Raw genomic sequence first — 24,358 nt, 5'->3', positions numbered from 1 at the left:
GAAGAAACGGTGCACTATCTGAAATAAATGTTAGACACAGCTCCACCTGGACAGTAGATAATGGTTCATCTCTTTTTATTCTGAGAAATGTTTATTCTTGGTTACTGGAGTGCAAAGCAGTTCAACTTTTGGTCCAAGAGGTCTTTTCCTTGGAAGCCAGTGAAAGACATTTTGTTAAGAAACTGTGAAATTGAACATTAATACACATGCAACAACTAAGATGGCTTAGAAGGGTTTATAGCATCAACAGTTCCTGATCAGCCCTCAAAGAAGACTCAGTCAAACTCACTTACAATAGGAACTGGTGGGACAATTAACAAATTCTCCCTCCCAACTCTTTTAAAGCTGATGATTAGAGATAGCAGCCAACCCGTTCTACAATCCCAAAGCTTCAGTTTTTGACAAGCTGGGAAACCCAACAGCACATTTAGAAGTTTGGGCGACCCATCTGGCCTCGCTGTTGGCATTTGTGTTCATTCGAATGTGTTGGAGGGGGTTTTCACACCAAACAGGATGCACTTTAAAATAAAATGCTTCTGCAAGGGTTCCCGTAATCCCGTAAAAACAGCCCCAGACCAAAGGTTTGCAAACAAGCTTGTCAGCATGCTCCCTCCTACACTGAACTTTACTGTAATGACCAATTCAGGCAGGCAGTGTTCGTCCTGCATCTGTCAAACGCAGAAGCGGCAAGAAATTGTATAATTTACATCCCGAAATTGGAGCATTTTCCTATCAACGATGCATCTGCGTATTTGCATGAAACAAAATGATTCCCTTTCAGACGTTGTCAACATTTCTAATGACAAACACACTCCGCTCCTCCGCTCTTGTCTGTATGACTAACAGCAACGTTTTATAGCCAGCACTTACTGAAAGTGGCTGCTTAATGACCCCGTGAATAGAGAGCATACGTCTACTGAATAAACATTTTAAACTCCGAATGAGCACGTTGAGCTCGGGTCACCCGGGTCATCCTCATCTGGGTCAGCCAAGCCGGTCAAGACTCTTTAAACAGTGACAAGTCAACCGGCGCCGTGGAAGCTGCCGCACTTGACTCAATGAATGGACCGGACTGCGAGCGGATTGGCCGATCGCCCGCTCCTCAAAACCGTAGTGAACTAGTCAGCGAGCAGAGCCAAAGCAGATGGTATCACTCAGATCCCCCCCTCCTCCTCTCTCCAGCTCCACCTTCTCTCTGCAGAACAGTTTGGACAAACCGCACGAGTATCTTCTATGTGATGAATGCAAACATGCCAAACTTTCAAACCTCGCAGCGAAGCCTTGGCGTCCATCACTGGAAAAGAGGGAAAGAGGCTCTTAAGGGATTTCTTTATGGCTTGAGGAGCTGATATGGATGCAGATGAAAAGGTCACAGCGTGATCCTCAGTTGCAGATGTTGTTCCTTCAGTCGCACCTTAGCGATTTTGCTGCGGTTATATTTTTTTATCGCCCTTTTTTTCCGTGCCTCTTTTTTTTTTTTATTTCCCCGTCTCAGTCACTTTCTTTCTTACTTGTGCAGTCTTAATTTTTCCATTCCTCTTCCCCTCCTCCACATTTTCTCTTCTGGCAGGATCCGTGACAAATCACAGCCATGTCACAAGGTCCCGGTTGTTTTGTTGATTAAGTGGGAAAGAAGTTTTGCACTTTCCTCTCTTTTCCGTCTTTTAATTGCTGACTGATTGCTTCTGTCGCTCTCATCCAGATTATCATCTCATTATCACCTTCCTTCTCCTTCATTCTCTTTCCTCTCTCGCACTCTATTGATCCTTCATCACATTAATCTGAATTAAGAAATGTGCAATTTATCCTCCTCCCAGTCTTTCCACGACAACTCAAAAAGGAGGCTTTGCGTCTTCTTTCCAAAAAGTTCTGCATTAAAAGCTGGACAAAGTGGCGGCAAGCTGCCAAAAGCAGGCAGTGTTTTTTTTTTTTTTTAAGTCAGCCCATCATTCCTGTAACACTTTGGTCAGAGTGCAGTTTCTACAGCTGGTTAAACACAGCTTGGGGTAAGCCGAAACAACGAGCCGTTTACACGGAGCCCCGTGACATCTGACCCCTGTGGACATCCGCTTTTACCACCTGCCTCCAGCTGCTTTAATTAACTAGAAAGAAGAGTATGGGAGAACTGTTTCCAAAGCATTTCAAACACTACGAGGTATCGCTTTATATATGAACAGATCTAAATGGTAATGCGGTGTACGAAATAAGAAGTTCAGGACTGAGAAACTATTGGTTTTGTGGAGTCGAGGCCTTTTTTGAGTTGGTGTTGGTGTTGCTTGTTTCTTTGAGGTTTTACACTACTCTCAGGTTCTGCAACTTTACCTGCGAGTCTTAAAACCTGTTCTGTCGTCCAACATTCATTTGTGTTTTTGATTTCCTTAAAATCACTACAAGTGCCCCTGCGGTGAACTCAGTGTCAGGAAAAAGACTGTTACGGGTCCAGAAGTGGATGTTCCAGAGAGACTAGGTGCAGTTATATCTGGTTCTCTTGTGACATTTACAATATTGTGATGTGTTTTTATTTCTTAAAGAATTTCTGCACCAGCGTCCAACTGTAAGCTGCACAAAACCTCAGTCAGACTACTAAGGACTCTTCGCATATTCAGTGTTTTCTTGAATCAGCAAGCTCCCAATTTGGCATGACAACTTTCTGGGAACGTAGGATCTCCCACTGATGTTGTCAGCTCGTTTAATCAGACCAATATGTTTTTAATAGTACTCAAAATGTCACTTGCAAGACCCGTGTTCTATTAGGAAGCATGATTAATGCATAGCTGTAGGACATGAATGAGCCATAGCAATACAGATGTTCCTCTTGCACAGAAGAACACATTTTTTCTGAAGCGTTTCAAGTCTTCTTGTGTTTTTTTTTTTTTTTTTTTAATCAATAAACATGCACCCAACAACTGCATGTAACTCTGATATTGTGCTGAAAAGTGACCCGAGGGGGCTTTAAGTGAAAAATTAAGAAAAAATACTGCAAGTATTCAGTTTCGACAAAGGTGATACTGTTCTGTGGACAATGCTGCCAAGTTGGTGCTCCACATTAAGATGGAAGATAAGAATGGTGAAGGAGCAGGGAGCTGGAGGCAGAGTTGTGCGAGGCAGACGGGAGGAATACTTGGCTCCACTGACCTAACTGACTAAACTATTTGGCCTTTGGCTCTCTGCAGCCTTGACGCTGCCAGCTTGTGTGGGCACGGAGAAAAAAGACCCTTATCATTGACCCCAGTCCTGTCTTGTGTTGGCTTATATGGGCACACTCCAAAGCTCTGAATCACCAGTCCAGACGCGCACTAAAACAACTGTAAATCTGCAGGGACAGCTTGAATTCCTGCGTTACAGAGCCAAATAAATATAAGACGAGGAGTATTTACTGGTATTGTTGCCACGTTTAACTTTCCTAGAAGAAGGAAATGATCTTCAGAGGGAAAGACAATGTGTGTATGAAAGGTAAAGAAGCTATTATCTGAATTTAATTATGACATGAAATGCCTCGGCCTCATAAATAAAGTTAAACGTCGTGCACATAAATCATGACAAGACAAGCTTGACTTCCTGACCTGCGGTGACCCCCATCCTCCTGGATGCTACAATTCCTCTGTTGTCATTAGGAAGTCATTATATGCTCCTCTGCTACGGTCGGCTGCAGTCACTCTGAGACATTTGACCCCATGTGTAAAAACATGGGGTTAAAAACATGTGAAGCCTACAGCAGCGCCGCCTTTAAGCCCCAAAGAGTCATCCCTACTGTTTTTCCAAGATATTATCAGAACGAAAACATTCCTGATTGACAGAAAATATCAAAATACTCATGGTTTCGAGTCTAAAAAAATGGTATGTAGAAAAAAAAAGTAGCATAAAGTCTTTTGTGGCTCCAGAGGAAGCTGCATGTAATCTGATAAATCTATTCTAGTGATGTCACTGAAGCTGCATTGTGGGTAATGGCCTCGTTGCTCTCCTTCGACTCATTCTGGACAATTTAACAACCAATTGATCACATTCGATTCGATAAAGCGGAACCAGCGATATAACCTTTTTTTTATTCCACACATATCTAAACTTGGTGCCTACGTTACCCAGAATGCAATTTAGCCACTGAGTGACATCACTGGAGGCAGTTTATCAGCTTACATGCAGCTTCCTCTGGAACTACAAAAAGCTTTATACCACTGTTTTCACATATGTAGTCGGACACCCCAAGACCTGTAAACACACTTTAATGTGTACAATTGGTGGAGTTACCCTTTAATTTACATCTTTAATGCATCTTACACAAACGTTTAATCAGATCTGTGGCCCATTGCTGTTTCCTGTTAAATCTTCAGCTGCTTTATCGAGCAAAGTCATATTAAAGTCCCAAAAAAACATATACAAACACAAACATTTATAGACGATGTGAGGGTTTTCTTGTCTAACTGCATGTATCCCTTCTTTCCCAGAAGAGATAGCTGATCAAAGTGCAGATTTACACCAAAAGTCTGTCTGTTTTGCTAATGGATTTCCACTGTATACATCATCCTACATTAAATGGACAGTAGTCTCTCCAGACCACCGGCCGAGAAGAAGCTGGTCCGCATCACTGAGAGACAGTCTGCTCAGCTCCCCAGGATGAATGTTGGATGAAAAACAAGAATGCGCTCCGCTTACCGCTCAGCCCCCTTCACCCCGGCCCAGACCTCACTTTACCTGTCACACATAAGGCTGCCGTTGTGCGTGGATGACTGTAGTGCAGTGTGTGCAAGAGCTATAGAAAAAGAGACCTTTTTTTTTTTTTTTAAAGAAACTGCATCAGCATGATTTCCGTGGAGGTAAAACACTCATTGTTGCAGCTTGTGTGATCTCCGTGGGCCATATTTCCCCACATGTGAAATAAAATCTTTGGTTTAGGGGTTTTGCTAGCATCAGAACTTGAACCTCACGAGGAAAATACCAAAGCACTAGATCCAGAGAAAGATTGACTCTCAAAGTGATAGATGAAGCTTTAAATCCAACCCCATCGAGGAGAAGACAAACCCAATTTGGTGACTGATGATTCCGTAATCCTGTTGATGCAGGACAGTAAAGCTCACTGGTTTTGGCTCTGAGATCACCGAAAAATAAAAGTTGCTGCCAGGAATCAAGCAAAAGAAAAAGGGACTGCTATGATGCTTCACCTGATTCATTCCATCCATCCATTTTCTGTCCTTTAGCTGGATTTAGCCACAGTGGCGGCAAGTTAAGCTTATCAGTGTTGCTGTGTTGCTTATGATCATTTGAGGCCCAATAAGTGAACCCTGGACACCAAAAGCCCCTTCGTTGACCAACAGCTAACATGATCAAGTGAACATCTAGGTGATCTCAAGCTGTATGTTGTCTTTGACTTGGTTTGTTAAGGTAGTTGTGGTGTTTGTTGGATGTTGTGAGACAGATTTGAAAAGGTTTTTTTGTCCCATTTTGACCTGGGAATCAGCTGAAATGGAGGATTTCATTACTCAAACGTATATTTTTGACATCAAGGTCCATCCGAATATTCATGACCGTAGGTAAAGGTTTGGATGGATAAGGAAATCGAGAGCTTCCTCTTCAGGAACAGGTTTCACGACTACAGTAAAACACACCTGATCTTGAGCTACGTCATGTCCTTTGCTTGTGGCGCCATCTTTCTCTTAATCCAGTGTTTTCTCCATACAGAGAGGTCCAAATCCAATAAAGCCACCAGAACTACATTTTTGCCAAAAAGTAGCCACAATGCTGAGGTCACCTTATCTAGTGCGCCTACAGTTTTCTCCATGACGATCACAAACAGTCGGTGACAAGGCGCACAATCTGTGAAATAATAAATCTCGTCACATCTGGGAGTCTCTTCTTGGTTGTTACAACACTGCAGCTGGCATTAATAAGAACGAGAGTGTGTGCACTACCTCATGTTGCTGCGGTGGGTACAGCGAGTCATTTGTTGGCGCACACGTCGGCAGATAGGAGCTGGATCAGTTCCACTCGTTCAGTCACTCAAAGAGGTGTGTCTGCTTTGGGTCGCCATTGCAGTGTGGTGTTTCCACTTAATTTTCAAGGTGGCGTCTGACAAATCATTTCGTGAAATCCATTTGAAAACGTTGGTGGAAGTCCTGTTGTCCGTCTCATTGGACAGAAGCAGCTGTTGCATTGTTTAGTCTTGAGTAACTTCCTGAATACTTGACTTTTGATACTAACCACAGAGATTTGTATTAGTCTGCGCCCCGGAGTCACTTACGTTAGCTCTCCATCCAGCTTATCATTTCCTCCCTGCGGGATCATGTATTATTTATACTAGTTGGCTACTGTGGAATTTCCCCCCAAACATTTCATGTTTGTGATTGGTTTCCCCTTACCCCAGCGAGGTAATTTAATTTTCTTGTTCTTTTTTTCCCACCTTGACAACTAATTGCTTGTGTCTGAATTATCAGCCTGCAGCACGATGCTGAAGTAGACGTTTTCCTCAGTCGGGGGCCATAACTCATTCTCAGAGGTTAACTGGGGACACAGACTTTGCACTGAGATGGAGCTCCCAGCTCAAAGCATAATGTATCATGGAAAACCGACTGGTTATGAAATGCTGTGGATAGAATTTGGATGTGATTGGTGGTGATGTTGTTGGTTACGGCAAATTATGGCAGACAGAATTTTCTTCTTCTCCGCCAGTCACTTAGGGTTGCACATTGCTGTGGTTCGTGTTCTCAGCAGCTACTCTGTTTATATAACCACCCATTAAGAGTGAATGTGGAGCACACCTACTTAGCGTCGTCTAAATGACTGTGGCATGCAACAGTGGAAAGAGGCTCTTGTGAACTGTCATTTGAAAGCTTCCCAACTGTTATGATCTCATAAAGTTTGAGCAGGAAATACCCCAAAAACTCTCTCATGGCTCCTCAAATTAGTGCTGTTTGTTTTTGTTTTTTAACTACCATTGCCTTGATTGGCATTGGTCAGATATCAACAGCTTAGAAAGGGAGGAGAGAAGTAGACCCATGTGTCTAGATATGAATTAAACCTGTGGAAACACTGAATGCCTGGCTCCGGTCCAGCTGTGAGGATGGCGAGTTTGAAACGGCTTATTTAGATTCCTGTAAACCATCTGGTTCATCTGACAAGCAGCTGAAATTCAAATCGCTGTAAAAGCTGTTTCCATTTTACGGGATAATCAGCTGTGCTGTGTTGTGTTGATGTCCTGTTGCAGGGCTTTAGCATTAGCTCATGCTGGCTTTATAGTGGAAAGTGTCTTTCTTCTTCATGAGGACTTCTGGCGCCAACTGCTCACACTAACATGTGTGACAAAGGCATACTGTATTTACTATATGTTCTGGTCGTGTCTATAAATTGATCTTTCTTGCGAAAGGTTTTTGAGAGGTCAGAGCAAACTTGGTTCAAAGGAATCTACCGTCTCTTCACATTAAGCGAGCTTCCTGACCACGCTGACATATTCCAGATTGAACCAAACTGAGAACAAGCCTCTTTTATGCCTCAGCTGTACATTAAAGCTGCACTAGGTAACTTCCCACTTTGGAAACCCCGCACGGCGGCTCCAGATATCTATTTGCATTTCCGAGCATATGAAGGACTCCTTTGTAGCTGTGCTTCCTAAGGACTAAAGAAGTGTATCTAGAGTGAATTTTACAGTCCTCCGCTGCAACACTGATTTGTGATTTAGGCTTGAAGCTGCACATTAAGTGCAATAAAATATAGGTTGTATCTAGCTGGATATTTTTGGTTTGAGATACATAAACTGCCACAGTTTTCATAGACTCCAACAGAAAGTTTTGACTGTGTAATACATCATAAATGACTGAAAAGGTCGATTGCCAGCACTCCCAAAACCACAAAGATGGCCAATTGAAAGGCGTATCTGTCCTTAGGCATCACATGGTTAACGTTAAAGATCATGGTTTAGGTAAAAAAAGATATTATGTAAAAGCAATGTTGCATAAAATAACTCACTGTTGATTTCCTGGGTCAAATTCTTGTGTTTGTTGGACCTTCCATTGACCCAAATCCTCCTCCATATGTGGAGTTCTTAAGTATCTGTTTTGCTTCCACCTTTGCACCTCATAATAATTACGATCACTAGAGGGCGCTGCTTACCAGGAAGTGTAAATATGGGTCGCACTAAACAGTTTGAGCCTCTACTTACTGGAAAAACAACCATTTAGGTACAAAATTATCGCCGCTTATTACAACCCACATTCACATTTGCTGTTAGGCAGCGACCTCTAGTGGTTGTAGTAATTATTACAGCTGCAAAGGAGGAAGTGAGCAGAGGTAGTATAAAGAGTGAGTTGTGTGCACAGGGATGCCGGGGATGGACGCTCACGTTAAACAAGCAGAGGTCTTACATGCAAGAGACAGCGGCTCATGTCCAGTTTGAAACAAAAAGTCAACAGTGGAGTTTTTAAATTTGCAAACGTAGTGAAGTGAAAACTTAACGTGAGTTACATTGGTAACGAAGGTACATTTGTAACTGAAGTAACAAACCTAACAGAGTAGTTTTCTTGTCCAAACCTAACCGAGGGTCATGTTGTTTCGGTGTCGGCGATATGTAGTTTTGGGAGACGCTGACAATTCTCCTAATCGGTCGTAAAGTTATGAGCGTGTGTTGGGCAGGTTTTCTGTGATATGAGTTCTGTTGATCTCTCAAGACACTGAATTGACTGACGCCCAGTTAATCACAAACACGACTCTATTTACAGCCGTTACATAGAAGTGGCATGTGTACTGATGAAACAAACACTAAAGCTATCTCCATGGATACCACTAGAAAGAGATGCTCATTCTTTATGTGGGTGATTGCATCGTTTCAACAGTAGGATAGATTTTCCCATATAAATCATATCGATTGCCTCTCGTCTCCATGTGTGGCTCATGTGGTTCGGTTGCAGCAGTAGGGTGCTTGCAACACCATCTAATTCATTTTCCCTACTGGGATCAATAAATTGATGCGCTATCAACCACAAACTGTCAGTTTTGGATGAAACGTCTCTGCAAGGCTTCATTGAATCGAACAGATCTGGTGTTCGACTCTTTCTCTGTGCACACAGCAGCCACACAGTCGCTTAACTCGTATCTTAGCATGACTATCACATTCTTGACATACAGGAGAGTCACATACGCAGGTGCTGCCTCATTCCTAACATACATGCATCTCACATTTCTACTCGAACATGACGGCCGCATTCCAATAATGCAGTTATCACATTTTGGACGCTGACAAATCCTGTGTTTGAGGCAGTTTCATTTCAAACACAGATTGTATCATTCAGTGAACTTGGGGAGAATGGGGGGGGGGGGGGGGGGGTGGGGGGGGTTTCACTTCCTTCCTTGCTTGCATGACTAATAAGAAAAATATACTCTGCCACGCTGGTTAGCGTTTTGGAGTTCAAAAAAGACATATTTTGAGAGTGAGAATTAGGTTAACTTGCCCTCTTTCTTGGACATACGAATAATATTTAGATAGTTCCAGCAATGTGTGACGTATGCAGACCGCCCTAAAGCCGAGAAACACGTAGTTATTAGAGCGCTTCAAAGTTGTTTCTTCATACGCTGACAAAAACAAGTTTAATCTCTGCCATCAGAGTCAGTGCCTTGTGTCTCTGACATCACCCTGAACAAGATCCATTCATCGCTGAGCTAAGCGCTGCGAGGCTTTGATCACAGCGAGAGCGTTAACACTTAAACCTTCTCGCCTCCTCTTAATGGCCGCGCCGACTTAGCGCTTCAGCGCGACGCCAACAGAGCATCTTTGTGCTAAACGGGAGGCCTGCAGCCTCACCTGGTCACACGTGTGCTTGTGTACGTCCTGGAGTTAAATACACAGGCTGTGTGGTCTTAGCAGTTTACCGCCAACTTCCTCCAACTTCTCACTACAAGTCGAGGCTGACATCATCTCTGCTCTGTCATTCAGCCTCAGTGAAATGAATGAAAGGATGTGAGGTGTGTTGTTTAGTCCACCTGGAGGAAAGATTTAAGGCCATTTGGAAACCTTTATCTGCAGAAAGCCTCTTCAAAATAAAACAGGTGTTAAGTGACTGGTGGGTCCATAAAATCTTAAAAGGTGCATACCTGCAGCTTTGTATGTTTTTAACCTATGAAACACAAAGTGTGCTTAATAGTCGTTTTCCCAAATATGATTTGTTTTCTACCGTCAATGCAGCAATTGGATTTAATGAAATTCATTCACTTTTGTTGTTTGTTGAAGTCAAATCAACTTAGTGTTGCCAGGGAATGCAATTGTTAGCAGGTGCAGCTGGCGAAAATAACCGTTTACGCAAGAAATGAACAAATTCACATCGTCATTAAACCAGTGTTTCCATTTTATTTCTCATCTTGGTTTAATTTCCCCCCTACCAAAGTTTCTAAGTGCAATCTGTTATTCAGAACTAAGTCTAAAAACCACAACTATGACAACCGGTTTTTGGCAAACGCGCTTTTTATATACAAGGTCGAAGTTCACTTCAGTCGATCTTGGAAATGTGTGGGAACAAGTGAGGGTTAGAATGATTTCACATTGAGGTGGATTCTGGGAGAAAGAACAGTGTGTTTGTAAGATGTGGTGAGACCACAGTCACACTGGATTTTTCTCTGTGCCACTGGGGTTCCGTGTCTCTAAATACTTGGATAAAGTTTTACGAGCCGTTCGCTCTGGATTCTTGTGTTGAGACAAAAGCGTGCGTGTGAAGGTTTGCACGTGTTCAGAGGTGCAGCGCTCACTCACTCCTATCCGAGTATCTGTGACGCGGAGTCACAGATGATGGAAGTTTGATTAGACTCCGTTGCTCCGTCTCTTATTAGATGTGACAGCTCATTACAAACGGCTGTGGACTGAGTGACAGCTGAGTGACTTTGGCCGGCACCTTTTTGAGCCGTCCAAGTACTGTGTCCATCATCGCCACATTATTAAGACCTTTCTCTTTCTTTTTTCTGATCGTGCCTTAATATCTTTACATCTCAGCCAAGTCCAAGTAAAAAGCATGCAAGTCTAGCTATAGTGATTTACAATGATATGTACCTTTTTAAATAAATCTACAACTGAGCAATCGATCCGTCCGAAAAGCAGAATTTGCAGCCCGTTCTCACTCCCAACACATCGAATACAGCAACCTGTTCAGCAGCCTTATGCATCTGGTGTTATAGTTACCCGTCCAACGTCACTCCTTATAGTACCTCTCTTCCTAAACCTAACCAAAGCACGGTTGTTGGACACTAGTTACAGTCCAAAAGTCATAATACGAGAACTGTTTGTCAGCTAGCTTTTGCGTCATAGTATGAAGCTTAAAGCCAAACTGTCGTTTAAATGCAACCTAGGCTTTTTTTGTGAATTTACCTGATTCAAACCTTTGTGTAAAAGCATAAATACGATGCAAGAGGCACTTTTAAGATTTACCGTATTTTTGTTTTCGGGTCAAACTCATTTTCAATGGGAGTGCTACGGGCACTTTAGTGATAGCATCAAAATCTATATTTTTAAAACACTAAGAAAGCTCGACAAGAAACTTTGCTCGTAGTATCACCAGGGTCTCTACACATGATTACGAGCATTGAGAGCATTGTTTGTGTACACAGAGTTTACTAAAAAAGTTTTTGAACAACTCACGTTAGCAGTTGCTTGTTCCGCTAGCTGCCATCCTACCAGCCGAGAAGTGTTGATTTCCAAATCGGAATAAAGAAAGGGAAAACCCCTTGAGCTTGTTGCTTAAGTGTCCACGATGTCACCCATTTCTCCATATAATGCATCCAAAAGATTTAAAACTTCTTTGGTTTCAATGCAAAACAGTTTCAGTACATCAGTTTGTGTGTGTGCTTAACTGAAGAAGCCATCACTCGTGGTGCACAAATAGTTTTGCCTCCCCAGAAGTTACATTAATCACGGTATTTTGCTCAGTTGTTCACTGGCGCTGTGGTGTTCGGTTTCACCTGCTCCCACTCAAACTGAATTTGCAGTGCAGTATCGTACAGTTGACCTTCGTATTAACCCGTGCAGGTGTTGAGCAGTCAGTCATTTTTATTAGGACGACCTTTTTGCACGAGGAGAGGCTGCTCCATTTCTCAAGCGGCGCTGTCGTAAGACGAGGGCACCGCTCTTCCTCCGCTATTCATAAAAGTCAGGATTTTGCCATAAAAGCGTTCGTCTCATGGGGACGCACACTCCCAAAACACACTGACCCATTTCAGAGGCAGCAGTTGGACACACACCCTCACACACATATGGTGCAATTAACACTTGTATTTGAATCTTAATCCCTCATTAGACTTTTGCAGTTGGCATTTTTCTTCATTTCTCTGCCACTTTTTTAATTGAAAGAAGTACTTTCTCTCTGTTTCTGAGCCACAGACACTCACATCTCATTGCTGTTTGTGCAGGAAACATTTCCTATGCAGGTCAAAGGGAGGGATTACTCCGATAGTTTCCTTTGTATTCAGTCTCCTGATACTCTTGAGGATGCTCTGCAGGCTCCGACTTCCTCATTACTGCTTTGAAGTGATGTCACACAGCATCAGAATAATTTTGTAACTATATACTAAATATTCTCTGAAACACGGCGTAAATATTGTGTTCTCTCGACGCTAAATGTCACATCCTGTTGTTTGGGACTGCTGTAACCGTGTACGCCGAGATCAAATTCAAATGTGTCTGCGCTAAAATTACAAATTAAAATCATCTCTGTGTCTTTTGCTAGCCGGTTGTCCAACACGTCCTCCTCTCGCCAAGAGAAGGGAGTCCCCCCTTACTAAATCTAGCCTCATTCCTCGGTGACTCCAAGACTTAATCGCACGGCAGCGTCTTGTAATCCCTCACCGCACCTTGAAGGAATTACTGCGAACACTGGCTAGAGGACATGTACTGAATCTCCCGAGCCTTCTTCGTCTCTTCTGCTTTCTCTCCCTCGCTCTGTTTCCAGTGCAGGTGGTGACCAGGCTGAGCCAAGCCCTGATTATACAGAGAAGTCACACCCTGACCCAAATTACTCACAAGTTTTTTTCTCACAGCTGAAATTGTTTGCACCGGGGTGTTTAGTATTCTTAAAGACGAGAACAGAAATCACTCATCAGCGCGGCCAATGCGTCTTCAACACAGTCAGCGGTTTGCATGAAAATATGGGTCGATGCACGACACAGGACAAACATCCGATCCGGCGAGGCTCTTGAGGGTTCCCGTTGCATCATGAGAACTCGAGCGAGTGCAGATTTGTCCAGCTGTTAAGTCTCCGACCCAGTGGAGGAACATCTGCAGTGATGTCACTTTCGGGCAAAGACGGAGCGAAGTGACTGGCTGAGCTGTGGGACTGCTGGCTAAGACGCTTTGGCAGGACGTTACCACTGACAACACAGAGAAGATAGAGCGGTGACGTCCATGTCTGCCGGCGAGGCGGCCAACAGGCCAATCATGCATTTCTGATTCCAGAGGACTGGAATCAGAAATGGGTCAAAGAGTATCTGGAAAATATTTCTTTGAACTTGTTTTAGTTTCTCAGATTTCACTACGTGGGCTTGATAAAATTAGTGCCTGGAAGTTAAAACAAGACACAAGAGAGTCTTTGTGCAGAAGACGAATAAAAACTAAGCACTTTTACTGCGGCACTTAACATGCTCTCAGTTGTTTGTTAGGTCTTGTTTCTATGGAGTTAGTTAATGGTGCAAATTCCCAATCGACCAAAGTGAACCAAGTGCTGGTTCTGGGCCGGTGCTGATTCAGAGTCGGTTCAACTTGCAAACATTTTGGGAACCGGTTTGCTTTTCCACAGGCGTACAAGCCGCTATAGAAACCACATCGACATCATCCAATTGTTTGACGTTCAAAGGCTGCTGAACACAATCACATCCAAATCTTGGCTCTGCTCATCCTGTGAATGCAAATCAGACACATATTTCTTCCTTTCTGTTTATGCCTTTCTTTCACAATGAGAACACATCTGTCACGCCCAAAAAGAGGTTTCCAAAAAACCCTCCACTTGCTGGAAAAATGAAAACACGCCTTTCCTTGAGATTTCAGTGTAAATTAATGTGAATGTAGAAAACAGAACTTTTTGGCAACTTGGTAAACCTGCTCCGACAGACTCACAGCCTTCATGGCAGTAAAGTTAAGAAGTGGTGTGGGTGATCTCATGCTGTGCGTCCCCCCGTACGTATCAGATGTCGACATGTAATGCAGTTTTTTTAGTGTTCATTTCGGTGTCAATGAGAAAACAAAGAACAGAACTTTTGGAAACTCGCGTAAAAACCTGCTCTGACAGAGTACAGGCCTGCATTGAAGCAAAGTTAATAAGTGGGACAGGTGATCTCATGCTGTGCGTCCCCTGTCCGTATCAGATGTCAGCGTATATGCAGTTTTTATTGTTTTGAGAGGAAAAGATGAGGACGAAGAAGAAATTTACAGCAGTGGCTTTGCTGTTGTTTTGCCTGTTTTTTGTGTGAATGGAGATCTTCGTGAAAATTACACTGTCCCGGCCTTCATGGAGGTAAAGTTAAAAGTGGGACAGGTGATCTCATGCTGTGTGTCCCCCGTCTCTATCAGATATTGGCGTGTATGCAATTTATATTGTTTAGGACCAAAAGATGAGGACGAAGAAGAACTTTTAGTGAAGCAGCTTTGCTGTTGTTTTGCCTGTTTTTGTGAATTGAGGTCTTTGTGAAAACTACACTATCCTGGCCTTCAAAGTTAAAAGTGGTGCTCATGCTGTGCGTCCCAATCGTTATCCGATGTCGGAATATGTGCAGTGCGCTGAAAGATAAGAAAAGAAGAAGAGTTGCAGTTGTTTTTTCTGCTCGAGTGTAAATGGAAGACTAATAAAAAAAAATGTGGGCACACAAAGTTTTGGATGTGAGAGAAGTCTTAGAGGAAAAAGTTGGACAACCGCGAGCGTAACGTGCGTAATCGCCAATTAAGTTTTTCTAAACTATCCCAGAGACGGGCCGAGTGTTTGAACAGAGAAAGCAGCTCTGGACTGTAATCCAGCTCGGTTACAGCCTTCGGCTACAGCGGGACAGCGGAGGAGAACGGTGTGTGTTGCGCTTCATTGTTATTTTTTTAATCGGCCCAGTCTGTCGACGGGGGTTTTATATCCAATTAATACATGGGGGGAGAGAAGCGTGCCTCTGTTCCTGTGGGAAGCCTAACTGGCCACACACACACTCACCACTGTACTGTTGGAAGTCACACACACACACACACACACACACACACAGGGTAAGCAGTAAGCCTAATTTACAGGAGCTGCCACTGCGCAGCACGTGTGTATTAGTCTAACCTAATGCCTTCCAGATGCCCAGCCTCTATACCCCTGCTGCCCATACATGTGAAAGAACAGACGATTGTTCCTGGGGTCTTCCCGCTAAGGAGAACCAGGTGTAGAGTGAGTGGTGCATGTGTGTGTGTCTGACAGAAAGAAAGAAGGAGGGGGGTGGAGGAAAGAGATGTTGTGGTAGGTGGGCATTCACAAAGTGCTTGCGTGTCTGCTGGAGAGAGAATAAGAGCGCATGCTGTCCATCTGGATGTGTGTGTGTGTGTGTGTGTGTGTGTGTGTGTGCATTCAGCCGTGAATACAGTGATGGCAAGTTTACAAGATAAAATGATGATGAAGGGTGGAGGCTTCAGACAGAGGGAAGCCTCTTCTCGGCTTCTTGGCAGACTTTATTGGGTGTATCTGACAAGATGTCAAACTTGAAAACATCTAAAAGACAAGAATGATGGTTCGGACCTCCCGGGTTGTCTTTTTAACGTAAAATATATATTTAAGCGTTACGACAAAGATCCATCAATTCAACTTAATTACTTTCCTAATTCATTTTTATCAGTATGGCAGGAAATGAAAAGATAAAATGGACGAGCACGGCTCCCCTCTCTGTCTGTGCTGTGGAATGCTTTAATTTCAAAGATAACATATCAGTCCTCTGACCCATGGCCGGATTATCCCACCAGGGGGCAACAATGCAAAAAAAAAGAAAAAAAAAAATGAGCTGCAGACCACCACCAGTCCTCCTCCTCCTCCTCCTCTTCCTCCTCCTCTCTACGGATTGTGCAAACCCTTCAAACCCGGAGCACGCAGCGCATCACACGTGGCGGACCTTCATTAGGTTTTGTCCAGCCACCCGCCGCCTGAACCTGGGTTAGCTGCGCGTCAAATTAGTTGGTGGTAATGTGATTAAACACCAACGTAAAAGAAATGTGTAGAGTTTTTAAAAGCAGAGATCACTTAAAGTTGAGGTAAACAACTTTTACGGCTTTGACGCTGTATTCTTAGAGGTCCGTATAACCAAAGACAGACTGAAAGGCCTTTGCACACCATGTTAATTCTTTTTTAAACTCAAAACTGCCCTGATGTTGACCCCAAAACTTGGCTTTTCGGCTTTTCCAGCTGCTGTTCGGTGTCAACTGGTTTGCAGAAATAGGTGCTCTTCTTTTTAATGCGTGTTTCCAGTAAGTCTCCTGGGTCTTGTCTTGTTTTCAGGCAACTCGTGGCGTTGTGGGAATCTCTTTGGGGCGCTCCCGGGTTGTGTTGGGCTGGTCAAGCTTTTCGTTATTGTGTGAAGCACTTCGTTGTTATACATACCGGATGAAATGTGCGATGCATTAAAACGTCTGATTGATTAATTGACTGGAGAAGACGGCTGTAGGGGAGATCTGACTGCAGGTGCTCCTACGGCAAACAGGATCAGTCATACATCATTAATACACTAATTGCAGCGACTGAGATAACAGAGGCTCTTGGCGCCGGCAGCTGCATGCGGTTGCCAGATTCAGTTTAACCCGTGACACCATGTTGTTTCCATATGGCAGCAATCTGTCTTGCTCTGTGTCTCTGTTTGAGGACTTTTTTCCGCTCAGTTTATTTGTCTTTGTACTTTGTTGCGTAAGTTTCTTTTCCCGTCCACTAACGTGATCTCCGCGTCTGTTTCTTTGCAGACCGCGGCTCTCAGGGAGACTTGGACCTGACGGAGTTGATCGGCGTCCCCCTCCCTCCCTCCGTCTCCTTCGTCACAGGTTTCGAGGGTTACCCCGCCTACAGCTTCGGCCCGGACGCCAACGTGGGCCGCCTCACAAAGTCCTTCATCCCCGACCCGTTCTACTACGACTTCGCCGTCACGGTCACGGCTAAACCTACCACGCAGCACGGCGGCATGCTGTTCGCCATCACAGACGCTTACCAAAAGGTGGTCGACTTACATCAGTAGCAACTGTTCTGCTTCATGAAAATAAAAAAAGAGAGTAAACAACTTTTTTCTGCATCTCTTCATCTCCAATTCCAAGATTGTACACTTGGGTATCGCGCTGTCGGAGGTCGAGGATGGCTCCCAGAGAATCGTACTGTACTACACCGACCCGGGAACACGAGGGACCCAGGAGGCAGCTTCCTTCAAAATGGGAGACCTGACGGGAAGATGGGCGAGGTTTACCCTGACTGTGCAGGGCGCGGAGGTGAGTGTACTGCGCAGGATCATACCTGTAGTCCCCGGGTCCTATGTTCCCCGCTGTTCACCCAAAGGGTTAGGGTTAGGGTTAGGGTTTATTAGTCTTAAAACATGAGGGTTAGGGTTAGGTAAGGGGAACATAGGACCCGGGGAACATAGGTACGCTCCCATACTGCGCTCAGTTCACTCAGCCAGGAACTGAAGTTAATGGCAAACACTTCTGAGCTCTATTTTCACTCAGAATAAAAAAAACCACAGCGCCTCTGTTTGTTCTAATATTTTCTGGAGCAGCGACGAGAGCTGAGCACACAAACAAGCGCTTGTTATTAGGTCGGATTCACTGTTGGTTCTGGTCTCGTTCTGGTCTCTTCATGGGATTTGAGAAGAGAATAAGAATAGAATCCTTTTAACTGTGTTCTGAGGCAATAAGGAGACTGTTTGTTGCAGCCGTTTTGGTTATTTGCCCATAAAATTGTCAAGAGAAGCAACCAAAGACTTTTTACCTCTTGCAGATGTTTAACACGTTGTCATCAGATGAATGTGTGTCACTGCAGCAAGAAACACAGCTGTTCTTTTGTTTTTCTCTGTGTTATAAATTGCTGGTAAATGTGCTCTCTGCCTCTCAGGTGCGTCTCTACATGGACTGTGAGGAATACCACCGAGTCGCCTTCAGCAGGAGCCCTCAGCCTTTGACCTTCGAGGCCAGCTCGGGGATCTTCGTTGGGAACGCCGGCGGCACGGGCCTGGCGAGGTTTGTGGTGAGTCGGGACGCTTCCTGGATTTCTTGTGCCGTGTTTTTAAACATGTGCGCGCAAACCGCTCTGTTGCCGTGTCATCTTCAGGATCTTTCCTAACGTCGGCGGGTCTTGATCAGCGTGATGACAACAGACGTCGGGAAAAAGACACGTGGCGCTTGGTCGGCTGCCTATTTTACACATTTGAGAGATGAACACAATAGTCCTCGCTGGCAGTTTTACGACCGCCGCAGGAGACGAGGAATGAGTGACCACATGTGTTTATGAGCGCGGCTTTATCCTGCGAGAGCTCATAAATGACAAGCTGTATGTGATTTACATTTTGGGGGGGGGCGGAATATGGCTGATCTCTCATCTTGAACGACTTACACTAAGTGCAACTGTGGGCGCAAACGCCAAGTCTACAATTAAAAACGAGCAGAATCGAACAATAGCACGGATGCAGAAATCTGCCGGTGTGGTTGTAATAAGGGCGCGCGACAGAGACGTGCTGAGGAAACTGTATTCTGTTCTCGGGGCTCTTGTAAAAGAAAATAAACCAGTAAATGCTTCAACACTTTCCTCCCAATCAGCTGTTTCATAATCGCAACAAAAGGCTCAGTTTGCCTCGGAGTAGCAGGAGGGACGATAACTGTTCAGTTATCTGATCCAGAATATGTTCTTATCAGGATGTTTAATCTGAAAGTTTTTTAATAAAAGAAGAGCATATTATAAAACAACAACCGGCACGAGTAAATCAACTCGTGGCTGGTGGCTAAACGCGATAAACACATGACCTGTGACTTTCAAAATAAAAGCTTGGCCTCCTCTGTGAGGCACTGCAGCCTCTGTCCCCTCCTCCTCCTCCTCCTCCTCCTCATCTGATATCTAGTGATGTAAGTTCATGTGACGGACAAACTACAAGATGCTTCGCGTCCGGGACGGTGGAAAGCAGGTCTTTATAGCCAAGCAGCTCTTTTCCCCTCTCATTAAGATTTTATTAGAGAAATCTGAGCAGAGTTTCAAAAAGACATCCAACGAGCCAGGGAGGGAGAAAATGTGTTTATTCAGGATTTTTTTTTTAACTCCCACAGGGGAGAGTCCATTTTGTTGCTGGAACAATTTCTCAAATAGGTTTCTCTACCTGCAACATTTTAAAACCAAGTCTGACGTGAGTAATAACACCATGAAGGGCTTAAGTTTCATTTCATTTCATAATATATTCTGTTCACATCCTGTCTTCAGCTTGTAGAGTGACTCGGTGGGGTAGCACGGATTCTGAACTGACGATAAGACAACAGGAAATTGTTTATTCCTATAAGGTTCAGTCGAATTCTAATTAATATAAAATTACTTTTATTTTATCCCACGAGTCTTTAGCCGTGGGCCATCTCTCAAGGCCCCCGTGAGAATGTGTGTTCCCCTGTATTTCCAGTCTTTATGCTAAGCTAATATGAGCTTCACATTTAGCAGTGTACAAGCTAGTTGCATGTCCTTGCTGTCGTCTTTGCGTTGTGTTCAAGTGCAGCTTTTTGGCTGGGACACTTCATCAGGGCGAATTCCTCGTTGTCTGTTTACTGTGTTTGGACCTTAAAGGAGTCACACGGGCTAACGCTCCTCTCCTGCAGAACACCATATAAAGTTACTGAAGAATTTTGAAACCTCCAGTATGGCCAGTCATAACCTGTTGGACATCACCAAGGCTCCCCTCTCTGTTGCCAACCCGTCCTCCCCTCTCCTCCCCTCTTTGCTCCCCTCGCAGACAAAGAGGACCAGTAGTGACCGTCTGTTTCCAGCTGTTCGCTGTTTGAACTGGCAGCTCCGCCAGAGATCCTCCATCTCCTCCCGGGGAGACCGATAACAGCCACGCAGCAGCAGCAGCAGCAGCAGCTCTCTGCAGCGCTGCACTCTCACACAGCTTCACACCAACACACATGCTTATAGATTATACTAAAATATCTTCCCCCACACTGACTGATTCACCATGTTTTCCGCATTACACGACATGCCCCGTGTTGCGTGCTGGGCAATGTTTGCGTGAGGCTGGCACCATCTGAGAATGAGAGAGAAGTAGGAAGGACGGAGGAAAGAGAGAGTGCAAACTGTTCTTTATGATCTTTTTTTTATTCTCCCTGAGCCACTGGAGGGGTTCTCTTACCCGTAACACTGAGGAAAAACACTCAGTATGTTTAAGTTCAGGTTGTGCAAGCTATCTCCCCTTACCATCGACAGACATCCCCGCGGCAGGTTTAAAAGCGTCCTCGTCTCCGCGCCACACGTCGGTAACGTAGCTTCGTTCAGCATCATGTGCATAAAACAACGTTGGCCGAGGAAGCTAAGCTGCGAAAGCTGTGCGTAAAACGGCGCGACTGAGAGAAACAGCGGGAAAAAAAACGCTGCTGACAAGAAACTGAACCGTGTTTCCTGTCAAAGTTGCAGTATTTGGACTTTGTGCGTGTTTTTAGCTTCGCAGACAACAGTATTTCTGATGTTTCGTGGAGCTGAACAGTAAAAATGCTGTTCTGAATCCCAGTCATCAAAAATATGAAAATTTGCCATCTAATATTGTGACTTTACGGTCCAAAGGTCTTGCTTTGCTGGTGACGGAACGAAGCTCTCGGCACGTTATCTGATACAGACTGCTGCTGATTTGTATGTCCCAGTTTCTTTACAGCGTGTTTTAAATCATATAAGACAAGGCTGACCTCTGCTGCAGTGGTGACGCCATGACACGCCTGCACACACACACACGCACACACACACGACCTGCTCCGTGTTGCTTTGGCAACAAACACTTTCCTCAACATGGCGAGTGCCAGGACCTGAAGACACAGAGCCGTTCCTGAAGAAGCAGTTAACCTTTTCTCTTCATCGGAAAACTCCCGAGAACTTCCTGCGAACACTGAGCGGACTGCCGAATGTGCACGGTCTCCGTTGACATAAAAAACGACCATCGGCTAGAGCGATGGAGCGCCTCTTTTGATCTCATGCAAAGTTTAGACCATAGAAGTCTTTAAAAGGTTTGTGTTGACCCCAAACAGACGGTTAATCCCGTACGTGAAAGCATTTTTGTTCCCACACTGTAGGCAAGACCCTTTAAAGACCGATTATTTTCTTCCTCGTTGTGCACGCCCGCATGTCAGCGTCTGTTTGGGCTTTCAGGCACATGTTTGGATGCAGCTCTGTGTGTAAATGTGTCACTCGGGCAGCTTCGCCACTGACAGATCCTCCCTCGAGTGTTTACGTTCGCATAATTTGAAAAACTTGCACAAACTGACCGGCTGAGTCGTCTGTCCGGGTCGCCGTAGACGTTGGAGAGGAGCGGAAAACGACTGCGTGGCGCGCGCTTTGCTTATTTCAGACGTGTTGTTTACGGCACAAACAGCTGTCTCTGATTTTCCTTTCCCTGATATCCGCCCGTTCATTCTCTCTCTCGCTCTCCGTTGTTTCGCTCCCCCTCTCTCTGTTTGTCACTCACTCCACCGCCGCTGATTTTCACAGGCCGCGCTCCGCTCCATTAAAAACAGGTGTTTGTCCTCCGGCCTGAACTCAATATCAATAAACTTGGCCGATAGAAGTGATGCAATAAGAGGACGGACCCAATTACCCTCGTGTTTAAAGTTCTGCCCACAGAACCCGCGCTGTGTAATTGGAAAAACGGACCTGCTGTACGTCAGACATTTCCAGACCTGATTACGATCGGATTAAAAGATTTTAAAAGATTTAAAACTTTATGTAATAACTTCTGACGCTCTGAACAGGAGGTCAGTAGGTCGAGTGTGTTCTCGGAGGCCGCGGTGGGTCGAGGGAGATCTGCTAATTGATACCTTGTGGCTCGGGAGGTGGAGCCATCTGCTAATCGGAGGGTCGGAGGTTCAATCCCGAGCTTCAGCTGTGTGTTGAGGCGTCCTTGGGCAAGATACCGAACCCCAAATGGCTGATCCATCGGCGTGTGATTGGCTGAGTATAGACGCACCAACAGGCATTTTTTTTTGGTTTGGAAGCAAACTGGATGAGCGTGTCGGCACCTCGCGTCCTCTGAATCGTTGGACGTCGACAGCAAGTGAGTGATAATCCAGAGGTGGGAATAATAACCAACATCAACCTCTCACATCACCAGATTTACTGTCTCTCTATTTACCTCCTCCACCCTGGTGAGTCTTGGCCAGCTGATTGTGTCGAAGTGTCAAAGTGTTAACACCACCGCAGAGCCCTCGTTGTGAGCCTCAGACATGACGTCCAGCAGCTGTTACCGGACCCAAAGACGGGCCAGCATTTTCCAAACAAGAGTTTTTGAGTATTCAGTACTAATCTACAGAGCCAAAGATTAGATTATCATTCATACATCACGATTGAATCGCTCTCAACGTTTCCATTAGTCCAGTTCTGAAACGCAGAATGTGGAAACACTCAAAGCTTGTTCGTATCTCTTGTGTGACACGTTGCTTTAATAATAACAGACAGTGCGAGTGAGCAGCGAGACAGCTGTTTCTCTGCCAGATGTTTGGGATCGCGCGGTGTGTGTTGCTGTGTGCAGTCGTGCCGGATAACGTGTGATGTGATGAAGAAGAGGAGAGGGAGGGATGGATGAGCTGTCATGCTGAGAGAGAAGAGAGGGCAGCTTGTGGCTGCTGTGTGGGAAATGGACGCCGAGCTTCAATAAAACTTAATGACACAGAATGAACTGAATTACCACGCAACATAACACGGGACTCTCCTCCTCCTCCTCCTCCTCCTCATCCTCCTCTTCTTCTCCTTCTTCCTCTCCTCCAGGGCTCCATCCAGCAGCTGGTGCTTAAGTCTGATCCCACGGCCCCAGATGACCAGTGCGAGGAGGACGATCCCTATGTGAGTGTGCACGAAAACAACACACACACACACACACCCCCCAAACATTGTGAGTCTGGACGAAGCCGCCCAAACGTGGAGCTTTTCCGCCCTCTAGTGGCAGAAAACGCGCGCTGCATTAAACTGTATTTCCCAGAAGTCAACATGCCCACACAGATTCTGACCTCCAGCAGCCAGATCCACTTCAGCTGCAGCGAGGCCTCATCGCACTCTTGTGGGGTTAAACCCACAACTAGGGAGCCGTCTCATGAACGACTCTTTTGGTGCGGTTTCTTTTTTTATGAATGAATCCCTTTCTCTCCGCTGCAGCTGAAACTATGTGAGTGGCAAGATCACCACTGTTCGGAAGCTTTCTTAGCTTTTCTATAGTCTAACAAACGCACAAATAAACAATTCTGTGAAATGCGACAATCACACGAACACGAGCGAACACAGCTATTGCTCAGCGCTGTGGGCGCGTGGTTTGGGCTAAGCTACCGGGTCAGCTGCAGAACCAGAGACACTGAGTCGGAAGCGAAGCAATTTTTTTTTGTGATTCCCTTGAAAGTTAGTCTTCCTTTGTATTGTTTGGTCACATTAATGGTCATTAATGAGCATTAATGTGAGTCACAGCTCAAGCTAAACATTAACATCTGTCATCTATCATTTAAAAACTACTATTTGAATGTATATAATGAGACATGTCCTGTGGTAGACAAACATCAGCTGCATTCCATCTGTATCCGTCTGAAAAATCCATATTTTCCTTTTTTTTTTTTTACTAAAACTCATCCAGTCTCTTGCGTGTTCTCTCACCCGGAGGCTCGTGTAATTAAGCCGCCGTGACGTCTGTCTCGTCGGTTAAATGGATTAACAGATGCGTCGATATGAGGAGAAATATTTCAAATGATTGTGTGTGGTTTTTTTTTCCATGCATTTAGTTTTTGTACGCCCAAGCAAAATGTTGAATTCTAGCCCACACTTTCCTCTCCCTCTCCTCCCATCTTCTCCGTCCTTGAACTCAGATGGCGTTTGTCCACATTTTATCGTTTCTCTCTCTCTCTCTTTTCTGTTTATCTCCTGACATGCTTTCATTTCTCTCTCCAAGGCCTCTGGGTACGGAAGCGGCGACGACGCCTATGAGGACGTGGAGGGACGAGAAGAAGTGAAGAAGATCGTGGAGGAGAGGGAGTACGCCATGGTGCGTACGCGTAGACGCGCTCATAATACGCAGCGCGCCGTCCTTCCCACCCCCCCAGTTTAGCCGAGCTGGACTCGGACCAAAGGAAACAGCTCTTATCCTCGCAGGCCTGGTGGAGACTGGAACGTGGCGATATGTGCCGCTTCCCTGCCAGCTCTCTGAAAACAGGAATCAAAGATTA

The 24,358-nt window shown here is 44.9% G+C and overlaps 1 protein-coding gene across 2 annotated transcripts in view; it reads left to right on the top strand.

Annotated features, from left to right (window-relative positions):
• LOC115570265 (collagen alpha-1(XVIII) chain-like) overlaps positions 1 to 24,358 on the top strand; it is a 59,956-nt gene that overhangs the window by 19,902 nt on the left and 15,696 nt on the right. For both annotated transcript variants that reach the window (XM_030398726.1, XM_030398725.1), the window contains exons 3-7: positions 16,910 to 17,157; positions 17,255 to 17,422; positions 18,042 to 18,173; positions 22,923 to 22,997; positions 24,085 to 24,177. In XM_030398726.1, coding sequence (XP_030254586.1) covers positions 16,910 to 17,157; positions 17,255 to 17,422; positions 18,042 to 18,173; positions 22,923 to 22,997; positions 24,085 to 24,177 — 716 coding nt within the window. The remainder of the gene's footprint in view (positions 1 to 16,909; positions 17,158 to 17,254; positions 17,423 to 18,041; positions 18,174 to 22,922; positions 22,998 to 24,084; positions 24,178 to 24,358) is intronic.

This window comes from Sparus aurata, chromosome 19 (genome assembly GCF_900880675.1).
Source record: "Sparus aurata chromosome 19, fSpaAur1.1, whole genome shotgun sequence".
NCBI lineage: Eukaryota > Metazoa > Chordata > Actinopteri > Spariformes > Sparidae > Sparus > Sparus aurata.
The sequence above is the reverse complement of the archived record's forward strand: the minus strand, read 5'-3'. Positions and strand labels throughout refer to the sequence as shown.